Source organism: Aspergillus affinis (assembly GCF_023601865.1).
Source record: "Aspergillus affinis strain CMG 70 chromosome Unknown NODE_15_length_407527_cov_87_040692, whole genome shotgun sequence".
NCBI classification, from domain to species: Eukaryota; Fungi; Ascomycota; class Eurotiomycetes; order Eurotiales; family Aspergillaceae; genus Aspergillus; species Aspergillus affinis.
This window is the reverse complement of record NW_026515796.1, coordinates 309,694-325,410: the sequence shown is the minus strand read 5'-3', so window position 1 is coordinate 325,410 and position 15,717 is coordinate 309,694. Positions and strand designations below refer to the sequence as shown.

At 54.0% G+C, this 15,717-nt stretch overlaps 7 protein-coding genes across 7 annotated transcripts; 5 read left to right on the top strand and 2 right to left on the bottom strand.

Annotated features, from left to right (window-relative positions):
• Positions 1-212: 212 nt before the first annotated feature.
• On the top strand, positions 213-1,351 carry KD926_002768 (cytochrome b5 reductase family protein; the record flags this gene model as incomplete). Its single annotated transcript, XM_053097239.1, has 3 exons — positions 213-217; positions 291-436; positions 507-1,351. 3 exons carry the CDS (start codon positions 213-215, stop codon positions 1,349-1,351), a joined length of 996 nt encoding a protein of 331 aa, XP_052958858.1.
• A 319-nt stretch (positions 1,352-1,670) lies between these two features.
• KD926_002767 (phosphatidylinositol phosphate kinase family protein) lies at positions 1,671-2,773 on the bottom strand (the record flags this gene model as incomplete). The annotated part of the gene is made up of 2 exons (XM_053097238.1): positions 1,671-2,423; positions 2,495-2,773. The coding sequence occupies 2 exons, from the start codon at positions 2,771-2,773 to the stop codon at positions 1,671-1,673; spliced, it is 1,032 nt and encodes a 343-aa protein (XP_052958857.1).
• Positions 2,774-3,066: 293 nt separating this feature from the next.
• On the top strand, positions 3,067-5,419 carry KD926_002766 (arginine--tRNA ligase; the record flags this gene model as incomplete). Its single annotated transcript, XM_053097237.1, has 4 exons — positions 3,067-3,480; positions 3,590-4,884; positions 4,940-5,353; positions 5,413-5,419. The coding sequence occupies 4 exons, from the start codon at positions 3,067-3,069 to the stop codon at positions 5,417-5,419; spliced, it is 2,130 nt and encodes a 709-aa protein (XP_052958856.1).
• A 1,900-nt stretch (positions 5,420-7,319) lies between these two features.
• Positions 7,320-7,597, top strand: KD926_002765 (uncharacterized protein; the record flags this gene model as incomplete). Its single annotated transcript, XM_053097236.1, has 2 exons — positions 7,320-7,499; positions 7,556-7,597. The coding sequence occupies 2 exons, from the start codon at positions 7,320-7,322 to the stop codon at positions 7,595-7,597; spliced, it is 222 nt and encodes a 73-aa protein (XP_052958855.1).
• Positions 7,598-8,619: 1,022 nt separating this feature from the next.
• KD926_002764 (uncharacterized protein) lies at positions 8,620-9,075 on the top strand (the record flags this gene model as incomplete). The annotated part of the gene is made up of 2 exons (XM_053097233.1): positions 8,620-9,009; positions 9,067-9,075. The coding sequence occupies 2 exons, from the start codon at positions 8,620-8,622 to the stop codon at positions 9,073-9,075; spliced, it is 399 nt and encodes a 132-aa protein (XP_052958854.1).
• A 1,199-nt stretch (positions 9,076-10,274) lies between these two features.
• KD926_002763 (putative ABC transporter) lies at positions 10,275-12,565 on the top strand (the record flags this gene model as incomplete). The annotated part of the gene is made up of 8 exons (XM_053097232.1): positions 10,275-10,455; positions 10,514-10,754; positions 10,810-11,068; positions 11,127-11,562; positions 11,619-11,698; positions 11,765-11,918; positions 11,981-12,258; positions 12,323-12,565. 8 exons carry the CDS (start codon positions 10,275-10,277, stop codon positions 12,563-12,565), a joined length of 1,872 nt encoding a protein of 623 aa, XP_052958853.1.
• A 953-nt stretch (positions 12,566-13,518) lies between these two features.
• Positions 13,519-15,429, bottom strand: KD926_002762 (uncharacterized protein; the record flags this gene model as incomplete). Its single annotated transcript, XM_053097231.1, has 1 exon — positions 13,519-15,429. The coding sequence occupies one exon, from the start codon at positions 15,427-15,429 to the stop codon at positions 13,519-13,521; it is 1,911 nt and encodes a 636-aa protein (XP_052958852.1).
• Positions 15,430-15,717: the final 288 nt, after the last annotated feature.

The window sequence follows — 15,717 nt, the reverse complement described above, 5'->3', positions numbered from 1 at the left end:
TAACTTTACGGGGTGGTTACCGCCTCAACGTAATCAACAATAACCTAAAGTACCACCGGCTGTCAAGTCCCGCTGTTCTTCCCGAGCTTTTTCCCGCTCCCTCGCTCTCCTCCTCTTCTTCTTTCGCTCTCCTCCCTCATCCCGCTTCCTCCCCTTCTACTTTTCGCCCTTCCTGTGACTTCTCTTCGGGGTAGCTGGAGACATTGATCAAAATGAGGTATGTCTGCATGTGTTTGTCTCATTCATGCGGGAAGTCCAGACAATTGACTCGCTGTTGTCGCAAACCGTAGTGCTCTGTCGTCCGAGAATATCAATGGGGTCTACATCCCCTCCGCCCTCCTGGTTTTCGGCACCTTCATTGTGAAGCAAGAATATGTTCCCTTCGCCGTGGCTCTGGCTGCCGTGTTGGCCGGATGGAAGCTGTTCAGTGGCAATCGTACGTGATCCATCTGCTGGCAATTCCCATGTATGCATGCATCTATACTTACCGAATGCGCATCTCCCAGAACCCCGGAAGGTCCTGAACCCCACCGAGTTCCAAGACTTCGTGTTGAAGGAAAAGAACCTCATCTCCCACAATGTCGCCATCTACCGTTTTGCCCTCCCTCGCCCCACGGATATCCTTGGCCTGCCCATCGGCCAGCACATCTCGCTGGCCGCCACCATCGACGGCCAGCCTAAGGAGGTCGTGCGCTCCTACACCCCCATCTCCTCCGACAACGAGGCCGGCTACTTCGACCTCTTGGTCAAGGCCTACCCTCAAGGCAATATCTCCAAGTATCTGACCACCCTCGAGGTTGGCCAGACCATGAAGGTTCGCGGTCCCAAGGGCGCCATGGTGTACGCCCCCAACATGTGCCGCCACATCGGTATGATTGCCGGCGGTACCGGTATCACGCCCATGCTTCAGATCATTAAGGCCATCATCCGCAACCGACCCCGCAATGGCGGCAACGACACCACCCAGGTCGACTTGATCTTCGCCAACGTTAACCCCGACGATATTTTGCTCAAGGAGGAACTCGAGCAGCTCGTCAAGGAGGACGACGGCTTCCGTGTTTACTACGTGCTGAACAACCCCTCCGAGGCCTGGACCGGCGGCGTTGGTTTCGTCACCCCTGATATGATCAAGGTTCGTTCTTGGAAAATCACAGTGACTTTGCGACTTCGCTGGCTAACGTTGAATTTCCCCCAAACACAGGAGCGCCTCCCTGCCCCCGCCAGCGACATCAAGATCCTCCTCTGTGGTCCTCCCCCGATGGTCAGTGCGATGAAGAAGGCCACCGAGTCCCTGGGATACACCAAGGCTCGGCCTGTTAGCAAGCTCGAAGACCAGGTCTTCTGCTTCTAGATTAGGGGACAGGGCTACGGCAGGCTGCCCAGGCCTGTTTTACGCGAAAAGATGGATATAGAAGAAGGTCATTTCCCACCAACAGTGACCCTGCTATGCTAGACGTGACATGAGTTGTTATTTTTCATCCCGAGGTTTTCTGACACCTGTAGATGTGCGGGATAGATATTGGTATTGTATTGATTCGGACGAACCGATCGCGACCTGGTGGTTCATATACAGGTATACTTCAAGAATATAATTTCGCATTATGCATATTACGGGTATTATCTGCACAAGGGCGCCGTTTCTCCCACCCCCACGAACGGTGTCCACATGCCTAGGAAACCTCCATCATCGCATCCACCATGCTGAGGAACTTGTGCTGATACTCATCCGCCGTTGTCGTGATGGACATCGGCCCCTGCCGGCCGAGGACGTTGAACGTCTGCACTACTCCGGTCATGGCCTGCGCGTGCAACTTGTGTTTGGCCCAGAAGAAATCCAACACCACCGCCCGGTACTTCCATTTCCCATCCGTGGACGGCACGCCGACCCGCCAGGGAGCCCTTCTCCCCACGACGTCCGGTTCGCTGGACGCGGGGTAGCGCACTAGAAACAGCGAGTAGTCAACCGTGTTGGACGCCTCCAAAAGCTCCGTGTCTGTCCGCAGCATGTTCATCATATCCTCATATCGCGCGCGTGTCAGCCGGATCTTATCCGGGAACTCGTCCGCCAACCTGCTGATTGTCTCCTCGCTCACCAGGGGTTCGGGCACCAGGTCTCGCTCCGGGTAGAAGTAATCAATCGGCTTGAGGTCGTACGTCTCCCACTGGTCGGAGCGGGGGTCCTCTTCGCGGCCGTAAAGCACGTTTTCCATGATGATGTGGTGCGCCGGCGTGGTGTTTAGAAGACTGCCGAGGGATTTGTATGGGGCGTAGAGATAGTCGGTGATCCATACCAGGAGTGTCTGAGGATGGGTGCGAATGTGGTGGTAGTAGGGCTGGAACAGGTCTTCGCGGAAGAAGGAGTGCTCGAAGTGCCGGGGGAGGCTTTTGACAAGGAATTTGGAGTTTGAGGTGCTGAGGAAGGTCTAGAATCAAGAAGAGGTTAGCTCAATCGACTGCATGGTGAGAGATGTTGGCATGAGGCCGGAGAACTGACCGATCCCGAGAATCCGAGGTCGCCCATGGGCTTTAAGAGTAGGGACCTGTTTTCGCCACGGAAGCTGGATTTGTATTCGTCCTCGTCGATCTCCCACGCCTCATTGCGCATCCTTCGGAAGGTCTCGTCGCCATAGCGAAGGAGTTTCAGATCGAGCAAACTGAAGAAGGCCAAAACCTGCCCGGTGCAGGTCTGTTGGAAGTCTTTCGGCTCGCGAAACAGCGCGAGCTGGATGGACTTGGAGAGAGCGGCTTGTCGGCGATTACGTCCCATGGTCATGGAGGAGGTCGCTGATGGTGAGGATGAGAGAGGACGCCATGGCTCTGGCGGTCTCGTCGAGCAGAGCAGCAAACGCCGGGCGTTGGGGGATGCAGACGCATGACGTCAGGGGGTAGATACGGGAGTAACTATATAGATGTACGGAGTAGGGCAAGGGTAGGCCCCGTCAGGTGACGGAGGATACTCACCGCCCTGGAGGGTCGTTCCTTTCCTTTCCCTTTTTTTTGCCCGCCATTTGCCTGAGTCACCGGAAGGACCGACAGAAAAAAAACCCCCCCCCTCCTTCCCTTTGAATGGGTCGCCCTCTTCTAAGCGGGGCTCGGCCATTTTCCATCGCCATTTTCCAGTCGTCCTTCCTGTCATATCGTCCGCACCGTCTTCGCTCCCCTCTTCTCACCCCTCCTGCCCCTCCATTTAATCCCGCCTGCTTGCGCTTCTTGTCTCAAAGTCCCGCTTTAACTGCTTCCCTCCGCTGGTACCAAGACGTGCCCACCATGACGGACCTTCCTGCGGTTGAGGGGCTCACCCTGCATTCGACCACCGAGTCCTCCAAGTTCCCCAACTGCTATCCTTCCCTGAACCCCGTCGATATCTACCGTGAGCATATCGCCGAGAAGCTGGGCGCCGCCACCGGCATCGAGTCCGAGAAGATCTATGCCCGTTTGCAATGGACGAACACGCTGGAGAAGGGTGACCTGGTGCTGCCGGTACGCGATCACTACCCGATCTACTCTCATGCGGTCTGACCGGGGGAGACACTGGTTGCGCTTTGCACGTGGTCCTGTTCTTGTGTAGCTAACGTCGATCGTGCTGTAGGTCCCCTCCTTGCAAATCAAGAAGAACCCCGCGGAACTCTGCAAGGAACTCGCCGAGAAGTTCCCCGAGTCGGACCTGATCCACCCCCCGACCTCCTTCGGCGTGCACCTACAATTCTTCTTCAAGCCCCAGGGCTTGACCAGCACCGTCATCTCTCGCATCCTCAAGGAGAAGGAAGTGTATGGCACCAATGGCAACCAGGGCCTGCGCGACCCCTCGGACCCTTCCAAGGGCAAGAAGAAGATGATCGTCGAGTTCTCCTCCCCCAACATCGCCAAGCCCTTCCACGCGGGTCACTTGCGGAGTACCATCATCGGAGGTTTCCTGGCGAACCTGTACACCGTCATGGGATGGGACGTCATCAAGATGAACTACCTCGGTGACTGGGGTAAGCAGTACGGTCTGCTGGCGAACGGCTACAAGCACTTCGGCGATGAGCAGAAGCTGTTGCAGGATCCCATCAACCACCTGTTTGATGTCTACGTGAAGATCAACAACGTCGTGGCCGAGCATGACGCCCCCATCAAGGAGCTGAAGGAGCAGATCAAAGCGAAGAAGGAGAAGAATGAGGACGTGGCTGCTCTCGAGCAGGAGCTCGCCAAGCTCGTCGAGGTTAGCGAGGACGAGAAGGCTCGTCGCTACTTCAAGAGCATGGAGGATGGCGACGAAGAGGCTCTCGCACTGTGGCGCCGATTCCGTGACCTGAGTATCCAGAAGTACAAGCAGACGTATGCCCGCCTGAACATTGACTTCGACGTCTACTCGGGAGAGTCCCAGATCAAGAACGAGAGCATGGCCGCGGCCTACAAGACCATGGAGGAGAAGAACGTCTCCGAGAAGTCCGACGGCGCGGTCATCGTGGACTTCACTAAGCACGGCGCCAAGAAGCTCGGAAAGGCCATCATCGTGCGAAAAGATGGCACGCCGCTCTACCTGACCCGTGATATTGGTGCCATCACTGAGCGTGACGAGGCCTACCACTTCGATAAGATGATCTACGTCGTTGCCGCCCAGCAGGACCTTCATCTGGCCCAGCTCTTCAAGGTCACCGAGCTGATGGGTCACAAGGATCTGGCCAGCCGCTGCCAGCACATCAACTTCGGCATGGTCCGCGGCATGAGTACCCGCAAGGGTACCGTCAAGTTCTTGGACGACATTCTGCGGGATGTCGGTGACAAAATGCACGAGGTCATGAAGAAGAATCAGGAGAAATACGAGCAGGTCGAGAACCCCGAGCAGACGGCCGACATCCTGGGTATCACGTCCGTCATGGTTCAGGACATGACTGGCAAGCGGTACGTATCTCTTCCCTTTTGCATGGACCTGTCCCCAATGTACTAACTTGAATAGTGTCAACGGCTACGACTTCAACCTGGACGCCATGACTTCTTTCGAGGGTGACACCGGTCCCTACCTGCAGTACGCCCACGCTCGTTTGTGCTCCATCGTCCGCAAGTCCGGATTGAACATCGACGAGCTTGACACCGCCAACCTGGATCTTCTGACCGAGCGCCACGCCCACGACCTCGCGCGTCTGCTGGCCCAATGGCCTGATACCCTGCTGAACACCACTCGCACCCTGGAACCCACCACCGTCCTCACCTACCTCTTCCGCATGACGCATATCCTTAGCTCCAGTTACGACGTGCTCAAGGTGGTGGGTAGTGAGCCCGAGATTAAGAAGGCCCGTATGGCTCTCTACGAGTCTGCCCGAGTTGTTTTGAACAACGGAATGCGGGTGTTGGGTCTCAGCCCCGTTCAACGGTACGTTTGATCTTTCCTATGATATGTCTTCGGTTGGTGCTAACAGTCATTGTCAACAGGATGTAATCGTTTACGACCAAAAAAAGTAGCATTTTCCTTAATCCTTCATAGCTTGAATACCAGCAAAACTCGTTATTACTCACTTCATAAACATTCCTGCAGTATTTCGGTAGATTTTGGCGCTGCCATTTCTCTTTTTTCTTGTCCTGCTAAAGATAGTCGGCCAGACATAAACCCATATCGAAGTTCGCTGATAGGCCTGTAAAGGGATGTTGTCAGGGATGCCCCTGGCTTGGTCTGACTCGGTAAACAGCCGTGATCAGCCCCCGGCGTTCCCCCCCCCAAGTTAATCTGCGAGCAAGCCGCAGATCGACGGGGTACATCTAGCTGCAACTGCGGCGAGCCATCTAAGTCCCTTGTTTGACCGCAGTTTCTTTACGTGTAGCCATGAAATTCGCACCGCTGACCTTTGCTATTTATAGCTCAAAGATCTTTCTAATGGACTCTCTCCAGAGCGTAATCCAAAGCTTTCCTTTCCCGTGCTGCGAATGAGACGATTTTCGTGGTACCCATCACAGCCACGACAGGTACTACCTATAAGTCACCCACTGAAAGTGCGCCTAGTACCAAGTCGATTGGAAGCCCCAAGCAAGGCATAATGATTCCCCAAACAACCCCAACCCCAATGCAGCACCTGCATCTGTTCTAACAGCCTCATCACCGCTGGCTTTTCCAAATGGACCACCATGTGACGCTCTACCCGAAGCACAAAGAACTCCCCAATGTACACCGAAGTGGTTGGTCTAGATTACCATCTCCAAAGGATGGAAATGCAACCTAAAACTAGCTATCTCCGCTGGGTAGTCTTCCAGCCAAGGACCGTAAACCAACAGGATAATCGCCCATGAGTGGAGATCTGGAGCATCCCGATAATTGCATGGCCTCCAAATAGCGTCTTCACGCTAAGATCCTGTATGAATGTGCGCAGTGAATTGGATTGTACCTATAGCAAACGATTGGTCCAAGGGGGAACTTTTCAAACGTCAGATGTGATTCAGAATCACGAGTTCAGCACTCGGACAGACATAAATACCATGAGCTTCTCTCATCAACCATAACCCTCGTTTTTCTCTAAGGCCATCTGGTTCTAGTGTACCAAGCAGAGTGGAGGTGGGGATGGGAAACCTTGTGGTGCAATTGGTTGGTTTGAGGTATGGTCTGTCCTGGAAGGCCCAAGCCGTAGCGCTTCTTGGGTGTGTGTGGAAAGTAAATGTTGGTAATTTGAGTGGATTGTCTGTATGGACATCGTTTCAACATCCCTTATATTCTCACATAATGATAAAAGGGAAGTTTCACGGGGCAATTCTAGCTACAACTGGGGTTTACTCGACTTGTCATGGGGTGCGTTGGATTGGGCTGACCGAGGAATTCTTACATGTAGCTATGACAGTCTCATGTTCTGACTTCTTCTCCTGTATGAGCCCAAGAACTTTACAATATATGTGATTTCATTGTTTCATTGATATTGTGCACGTGAATTTGAACGTAAGTAAAAAGAAAGATCTTCCTCCACCCCAAATAAACGCTAAACCGGTTTCCAGGTCCCAGAACCCAGGCCCAAATTTCTCCCCAAGTCTTCTGACCAAGGACAGTCTGGTATAGATAGAGATCCCCAGCATTTGGAACATCCCGAGGTGGCACCACCCCCCGGATACCGTTGATGCGTCGAGGACCTAGGCAGTGAATGGGATCACCAAGCATATGATTGGCGCAAAAGGGAATCTATACGGATGGCCGAATAGCTTCATGGTCACGCGTTCAGCACTCCGACGAATATAAATACTGTGAACCCTCTTACTTATGGCCCTCATCTGTTGTCCTCCATCAACGATAGCCATCGCTTTGATCCGAACTTCTTCTCTTGCAGAACGAGCTTTCAAACTGCCTCTCTCGCCTCAAATCCGAAATGAACCATCTCAATCTCATCATTGCCTTGATGGCGATCCTCATGATGACTGTGGCAACCCCTATCACTCAGCACGGTGAAATCCAGGACTTTGATCTCCCCCAGGATGCACCAGGAGTTGACGTCGAGGAGCCCATTGACAAGCGCCGGAAATGTCCCAATGGATGGGCATTCTGTGGAGTATGTTCAATCCCAGGAATGTACCTCCCGGGCTTTACTGACATATCTTGAAACAGAGATGCAACGGCACCAGTTGCAAAATTGCAGGAGTCAACTAGGAAGTCTCTCTATTCCCCCTCTCCTCTTGTACGCACTTCTACTAATAAACGAATAGCTGGTGTGGAAACCCCACTAGTGTATGGATTAAGCAACCCCCCTTCCAAACTCCTTGTCTAACAGAGCCCATCTAGTGCACCGTGCAGAGTGGGGCTGGGGATGGAAAGATTTGTGGTCGTATCTCAGGTCTACATTTGTGCCAGTGCCCGGGAAAAGCGGGGGGGGATGGTCAGGCTGGTCAGGGTGGTGGTCTTTTTGGTTGATTGAACTCTACTTCTGTGGTCTGGTCTGTTCAGATAGGGGAAACCTACGGTTGTTCTTCAACCTATCTCGCAAAGATCCATACTATGCCAACAATCTTTGAATGTGCCAACTCGTGTCCATCTTTGTCCAAATGAAAGGTCCAGTGCCTCGGTTCTCCGGGAACTCTCACAGGTGAAGAAGTGAATCGATGCGGCAGTGAGATATTGAACCGAGGGAGATGTACTCCGTACCTGGTTGAATCTCCACGAAGGAAGGATATATACTTGGATCGTCTATTATCCTGCATCCACCTCTTTCTTCTTACCTTGCACAGATGTCGTTTCAAAAGGGCCACGTCGCATTTATATTGGATCTTCCTACCAAAGAAATCCCGTTCCTTTCGGATGAAATGCCAACCACCATGGTCCCGGGAATCTGGCTTGATGGACGGAGATAATGCAAAGTAGGTTGTACTTCTCGTGCTAGGCAGTCGGGATTCAGTGCACCAAGTGAATGCCTCACTACCCCGCATAGAATTGATTCTAGGCCTGGCTGAGGCCTGGAGCCGCGGGTCAAATTGTGGAATTTTCACATAGTACGGAATATCCAACCGGCATACCAGAGCGCCTAGGTGAAGCGTAACAGTGAAGGAACGGCAGGCTTGCAACGGAAGGCTTGCCGTCTATATATTGCCTCGCAAAAGCCAACATCCTCTCTATCATACATCTACCTATCCTTCCCAAAACTCCTCTTCCCACAATCGCTCTTCAATCAGTCTCAAATGCACTTCCTTGCGTTTCTTACCGTCGCCCTCATGACTGTCTTCGCTACAGTGATGGCCCTACCTCGTGAACCGGACGCTAAGCTCGCCCAGAGCGCGGCCGACGAATACGATCAATCCCGTGGCTTTGTTAACTCCATTGAGCCATCTCTTTCTGCCAGCCCCGAAGGTTCCGAATATGTCGCAGGTGACATCGAGTTTGATGAAGACCATCCCGCCCGCAAGCTCATCCCGCGTGGAGGGGAGTGCAGCTATGGACATAGGTTTTGTGGAGTGAGTTCCTCGACGAAATATCCGGCTGAACGGCTGCACGGCCGTAAGACAGATGCTCACATCCAATCTCCAACAGGAATGCAATGGAACAAGTTGCAAAATGGCGTATGTCAACTTGTAAGTCTTACTTCAATGACCCGCAGAGCGAAAAAGATGCTAACAGTCAATATACAGGCCTTGTAGGAAGGGCACCGTACGAAAGCCCAGATCTTCCCCTAATCAAGCACCACACTAATGAATGACATGATGTAGTGCGTGAAGCAGAGAGGCGGCGGTGATGGAAGTTACTGTGGCGGCCCTAGAACGGGTTCCATGATATGTCCAGGTTGGTGATCATGGCATGGAATTTCGAGTCGATGCTCTTTTAGCCGGTGACTGGCGTACTATGCATGGATATTCTGTTCATACCTTAGTTGTGACCTGTTATACTTATATGATTAGTTTAGTGGAAATGGGAAATCCAGTCCGTCTATCTTTGGAGAGAGGTGCAACTGGTAGTTTTAGGTCTATGACTGCTCCCCGGACCAACGAGTAAAGTGACACAAGGTTGTCGCCTAGCCTTTATATTCGCACCTAAATGCTAGGGGCATGGCTCATCCCCATCCCACCACGTAGCACCGACACGCATGCAGCTCCAATAACACGCGACCAGGATTGAGAAACGAACGATATTCTAGACTGGATTTGGCCGTCGAGTTCCACCGGTTTTAATGCAGGCCAACCAGCCCTTGGCACGAGCCTGAGGGGGGGGCACAACAATGCGCTGACAGGCTGCAGGTGCAATATAGAACAATCAGCTCAGGATTAGAAGACCGACCGAGCAGCCCAATCACCGCGCATAACGTCCAACGGGCCAACGGCAATCACATCACACATGCCTCTAGACCGGGGTTAATCGAGCTAACGGTGGCACGAACATCTCTGGCGCCCACGCAGTTGATTTCAGCTGAGCCAGGGTCTGTTTTTGCCCCTCCCGTCGTCGTCCTTGCTTTCTCTCGCACGAATGAATCCCTCGGGGACTCAAGAGGGAAACAGAGTTGGTCTGAACTCGGGTTCTCTCAGCCTCGGAACCGCCGAAGGGAGACGGCGAAGTCGAGAAGAGGGAAAAAAAGGAAGACTCCGACTCAGCGGGTAGGTCGGGGACCACGGGTGACTAAGCCATAGCCATTAGGGCTGGCGATGAATGAATCGGCGTCGTTGAGGCTATAAGAAGCTGGCCTCCTGCCTGGTCAAGGATTCCTGGACCTTCACTTCCTCCCCCTTCACTGCCCTGTTTCCTGTTCTAGCCTGGACGGTACCACCGGAGTCCGGCTTCCCACCACCTCCTTATACTTCTTATCCTTCTTAGTACACCCTACGATTGACCAGATTTCCGGCGAAAGATGAAGGCCCACGAGATCACCGGGCTGGATAGCCCCGATCTGGAGCAAAATGAACACCAGTTCCTCATGAACCAGGCCGTGCAGACTTTCTCGTGGACTGACCTCACCGTTACCGTGAAGGACCGTCGAACGAAGCAGCCGCGAAACCTGATTGAGGGAAGCAGCGGCCTGGTACAGCAAGGTAAATCGCCCCTCCTACTCTAGCCTCCCGGATGACCTCAAGCCCTAACCGATCGCAGGGGAGCTGGTAGCACTGATGGGCCCCTCGGGCTGCGGTAAAACGACCCTTCTCAACGTCCTGGCCCGCCGCGCGGCTTCGTCTGGCGCAAAAACCACCGGCGACTGCCATGTCAACGGTACCAAACCAGACACGGAGACATTCGGACGGATCACCTCCTACGTGGAGCAGGAAGACGCCCTGATCGGGTCTTTGACGGTATATGAGACATTGAAGTTCGCGGCCGACTTGTCTCTACCCGGGTAGGTCCCATCGGAGGCAGCTGCCTTGGCGGAAAGACTGCTGACGGCAAATCAGATCTGTATCAAAGTCGCAGCGCAAAGAGCGTATCCAGACCCTCCTGAAGGCATTCGGTATCCAAGGCCAAGCGTCGACTCTGGTGGGAACGCCGATCCGCAAGGGGATTAGTGGTGGTCAGAAACGACGGGTCAGCGTCGCCAGCCAGCTTATAACGTGTCCCAAGATTCTGTTTCTGGATGAGCCAACAAGCGGCCTAGACTCTACTGCCAGCTTTGAAGTCATCTCGTACGTGAAGAAACTGGCTGTCGAGAACAATGTAGGACCCCCCCCCTTCCTTGCCCGAAGTATACGATGGATATGACTGACATGACTAGCTCATCATTATCGCCAGTATTCATCAGCCATCCAGCACCACTTTCCAACTTTTCGACAACCTTCTCCTTCTTTCTGGCGGAAAGACCTGTTACTTTGGACCCGTGCCCGCCGTTTCGTCGCACTTCAATTCTATCGGGCTCCCGATCCCGTCGAATACCAACCCGGCCGAATTCCTGCTCGACATCGTCAGTTCCGATTTCACGGGTGACCAGGGTCAAGTCGAAACTATAAAATCTGCCTGGATGCAGTCCACCACATGCACTGCCCTAGCACAGCGGATCGAGGGTGTACAAACAAAGGGTAGTGGAAAGGTCTTCATGGACGAGCTCGGTCGACCCAATATCCTCCATGTCACGATGTCTCTTCTGCACCGACTGTTCATCAAAAGTTATCGTGATGTGGTAGCATACGGCATCCGCATTGTGATGTATCTAGGTATATCTTGGTTACTATCCTTGTCCACCGACCGAAGAGTTGTTAACATCACCCAGGACTGGCTATCATGATGGGCACCGTATGGCTGCGTCTACACACCTCGCAGGAATACATCCAGCCATTTATCAATGCACTTGTACTTCAATCCCCGATGCGTTCATAACCCCCTAATTCAAGCTCACTGGCTAATTACAGAAATCAGTTCTTCGGCTCTGCCTTCATGAGCTTCATGGCCGTGGCCTATGTTCCTTCTTTCCTGGAGGACCGCTCCACCTTCGTCAAAGAACGGGCAAACGGACTCTACGGAGCGCTCCCTTTCCTCATTTCGAATTTTATTATCGGTCTTCCATTTTTGTGTTCGTCTTTGCTTTTATATCCCAAACACAATCCCCTGCAAATGCTAATCTCTCCCATCTAGTTCTAATTGCAATACTCTTCTCGGTAGTCAGTTACTATCTCTCCAACTTCCAGCCCACGGCATCCGCCTTCTTCACTTGGGTCATGTGGCTTTTCCTGGATCTGGTGGCCGCCGAGTCGCTGGTGGTGCTTGTGACCTCCATCTTCCCGAACTTTGTCATCTCGTTAGCCTTGGTCGCTTTCGCCAACGGGCTGTGGATGAGCGTGGGCGGGTTCCTGGTCTCTCCGACGATTCTCAATCCGTTCTGGAAGTATGTGTTTCATTATATCGATTACCAGGTAAGAGGCCCCCTTGCTAACATCCGGGCGCGGTCTCCCACATTTCACGCTGACGCGGTAACAGGCGTACGTCTTCCAAGGTATGATGGTCAATGAATTTTCGGACCGAACGTATACCTGCGGTCCGGGCTGTAATTGCATGTACCAGACGGAACTGGCAGACCAGTGCCTCATTCAAGGCAAGGGGGTACTGAGCCAGTATGGGTATGCCACGGGGCGAACGGGGAAATGGGTGGGCATCCTGGTTGGCATCATTGCGGTGTACAGGTTATTTGGATATCTGGCGTTGGTTGTGCGGAAGACCTGACTCAAGATTCAGAGATCAGACCGGCCCTGCCCATGGCACTGTATTGTACTATATTAAAGGGCTCCAAATTGATTCATCATAAATGCGCAGGGTATTACAGCCAGACCACTCACTATGTGATCATCTTGAAGGGAGGGAAGACAGAACGGGAGAAAAGAGGATAAGAAAGACAGTACATTGCTAAATCAAATGGGTATACCTTTTCCTCTGTCAACTACTCATTTCTTCCAGCTGACAACAAAACCAAACGCACGAAAGAACAAGTGGTCATGTCATCCAGACGAAAGTTTATACAAACGCTTGCGTGAACCGACATGAGACAGGAGACAGCCAGACAGATAGACATCAATCCATGGACATGAACAGGCGCATCGGCCTCAACACCAGCGTCAACAACGTCAACGTCAACATCAACATCAAGATAAAAACATAAAACATAACATCGTCATTGCAGGTCATCAGAATCGTACAATCATGTCGCCATGATGGACGTGATCGGTTAGAACCGTGAACCCGCCCCTTCTCTTTATAACACCCGAACATAAATCAGTCCGTCAAAGCCAGAGGAAACGACACGTAAAACACAAGAAAGTAAGCCAAACAACCTCCCAGGTGGAATCGACGCAAGTAAAACACATAATCTTTTGAAGCAGCAAACCTTCCAACTTTTTATCTCGCACAAAGCAAGAACAACAATGGTATATCGCGGATCTGGAACTCTTGGTTTTCACTCGCCTTCTTTTTGTACTTTTTGCTTTTCTTTTTTTTTTTACTTCGCGTGATCAAACCAGATTCCCTCCCGAAAGACGATGAACTTTTGGGTGAAACGACATGTCTCTCCGACGAGTCAACGCGCGGTGACGGGGATTTATTAGAGGAAGCAGACAACAACGAACGGACGAGGGTACGAGCAACTCGTCCACCGAAACCGTCGACGGGAAGCGAGACCGGGGCTAGTATGTCCGACCGCTGTAGGTGGACCGACTGGATCGTCGACTGGCCTGATCCGACCTGCGATCCGTCCGAGCGCGTCGAGAGCTCTCGAGTTCTCGGCGGGCGACGCTGCCGGTATAGTCCGATCCACCAGTCAGATACTTTTGCGGTCGCTTCCCTTCGATGTTCAGCTCGACGGCACCCGTATCCCCCGTCCGAACGCTGATCCTCTTCCCACCCACCGACTCCTGCGTGAAGCTCATCGTGACGCCGTTCATGGTCATGACGATATTGTTGTCATCCTCGGGCTTGTTGGTGCCCACGCCGCTGCCGTTCTGCGTGCGCGCGTCGCTGCCCCGGCTGCTGTTGGAGCGGCTTTTCTGGCTACCGCTGTCGCTCTCGGCGCGCTGCGAGGACGCCTTGGCCCGCAGCAGGTCCGCCGTCAGCGGCATCGGGCCCGACTTGCCGGAACGCGAGGCCTGGTATTCCTCGGCCTCGCGCTGCTTCTCCTCGACGTCGTCGCCCCCCTCGTCGTTGTAGTACATCGTGGGGCGACGGCGGCGCGAGTTCTCCACGGCAATCCGGGCCGGACGCGCGCTGTCATGGTAAGAGGTGGAGCGGCGAGTGTCTCGGAGGCTGCGGTTGCGCTCGGGCACCACCGTCTCCCGCGACGAGCGCCGGTAGCCGTACTCAGGCAAGGCATCCCGCATCTCCGACAGATCCATCGACCGTGACGGGCGACGTTCCGAGATGATGGCGGGCGTGGTGGCCGATTTGCGCGGCTCCGGGCGCTTCTGGATGATGTGGGGCGTGGCCTTGTGCTTCATCGGCGGCGGCGGCATGCGGTAGTAATCCTCATCGCGCTCGTGGGACGAATGGGAGGGGAGGCGCGGTCGGGGCTCGCGGCTGGGGACGTGCTCGACGGGTTCATCCTCGTCATAGGCCGAGGCGTGGTCGTAATCCACCACGGGGGCTCCGTACGTGGACGACCCGCGGCCGCGACCGTGCTCTCGCGTGCGGGACAGCGACCGTTCCTGGGGATGATGCTCGGACGGGGCGTAGTCCGGCACGGGGAAGTAGGGCGATTGCTGGGAGTAGTACGAGGAGGCGTACGGCGGAGTGTTGGCGTAGGCCGACGAGGACAAGGGCGGGCCATGGTCCGGACGACCCAGGTGGCTCGAGTTATACATCATGCCGGGCATCATGCCGTGGAAACTCATCGGTCGATTGGTGGCATGGTAGGTGTCTGACCGACCGCTGCGGCCGTGCGGTCGGCTGCTGTGGGAGGCGACGTGGACGTCGGAGCTGACCGAGGGCGGATACCGCGACGTCTGGGGCGAGGGTGGAGGGAAGTCGTGTACGGAAGGGGTGGATGGCTGGGACACGTAGTAAGGTGGATAGTCCATGGCGGATCGCGGTTCGGCGGGCGTCGAGGAGTGGTACAAGCCCTGGTCGCACTCCCAGCAGGTCCCCGGATAGTGCCGTACATGAGCGCTCTCGCGCCTACTACGAGACCGCGAGGGAGACCGTTGCATAGGAGGCGGCGGGGGATGATGACCGACGCCGGGCGGATAGGCACCAACCTGCATCTTCTCCTCCCGCGCCGGGCGAGCGACTCGTTCCCTGGGACGTTCTTTGCGATGGGAGCGCACACGATCGAGGTCAGATCTCTTGAGCGAGGTGTCGACCTTAAGAGGCACAGGACTTTTCCAGCCCGACGGGCCAGATTGGGTGCTGTTGACGGTAGCGGCGGTACGACTGGAATAACCGGAATCACTGGCAATGTCGACCAGGGGCTCCGACGGCGATCTCAAGTCGGATTTGGAGCGTTTGGCAGCGACGTTGGCGACTTGACGGGAACCGGGGAGAATAACATGGGCGTCTTCGTCGTACTCCTCACAAAAGGCGGCATGAGGGACTTTGCCGGACATGATATCTGAAGGGCAGCCAAGGCCCAGGTTGGGTCCCTAAGAGGGGAAAGGGCAAAGGGGGGGGAAAGGGAAAAAAAAAGGTGGATGACGTGAAACGTGGTGGTCCAACAGGCTTCGATGCTTGCCGGACTACAGCAGCCACTGCTGCTGCTCATCCGATGAGTCAAACAATCTGCGGGTTTTTTTCCTTTTTTTTTTTTTCTTCTTCTTTTTCTTTTTTTTTTTTCGGTTTGCCTTTTTTCGGTTTTCGGTTCTGTCTTAGAAATATTAAGGAATTTTCCTCTTTCG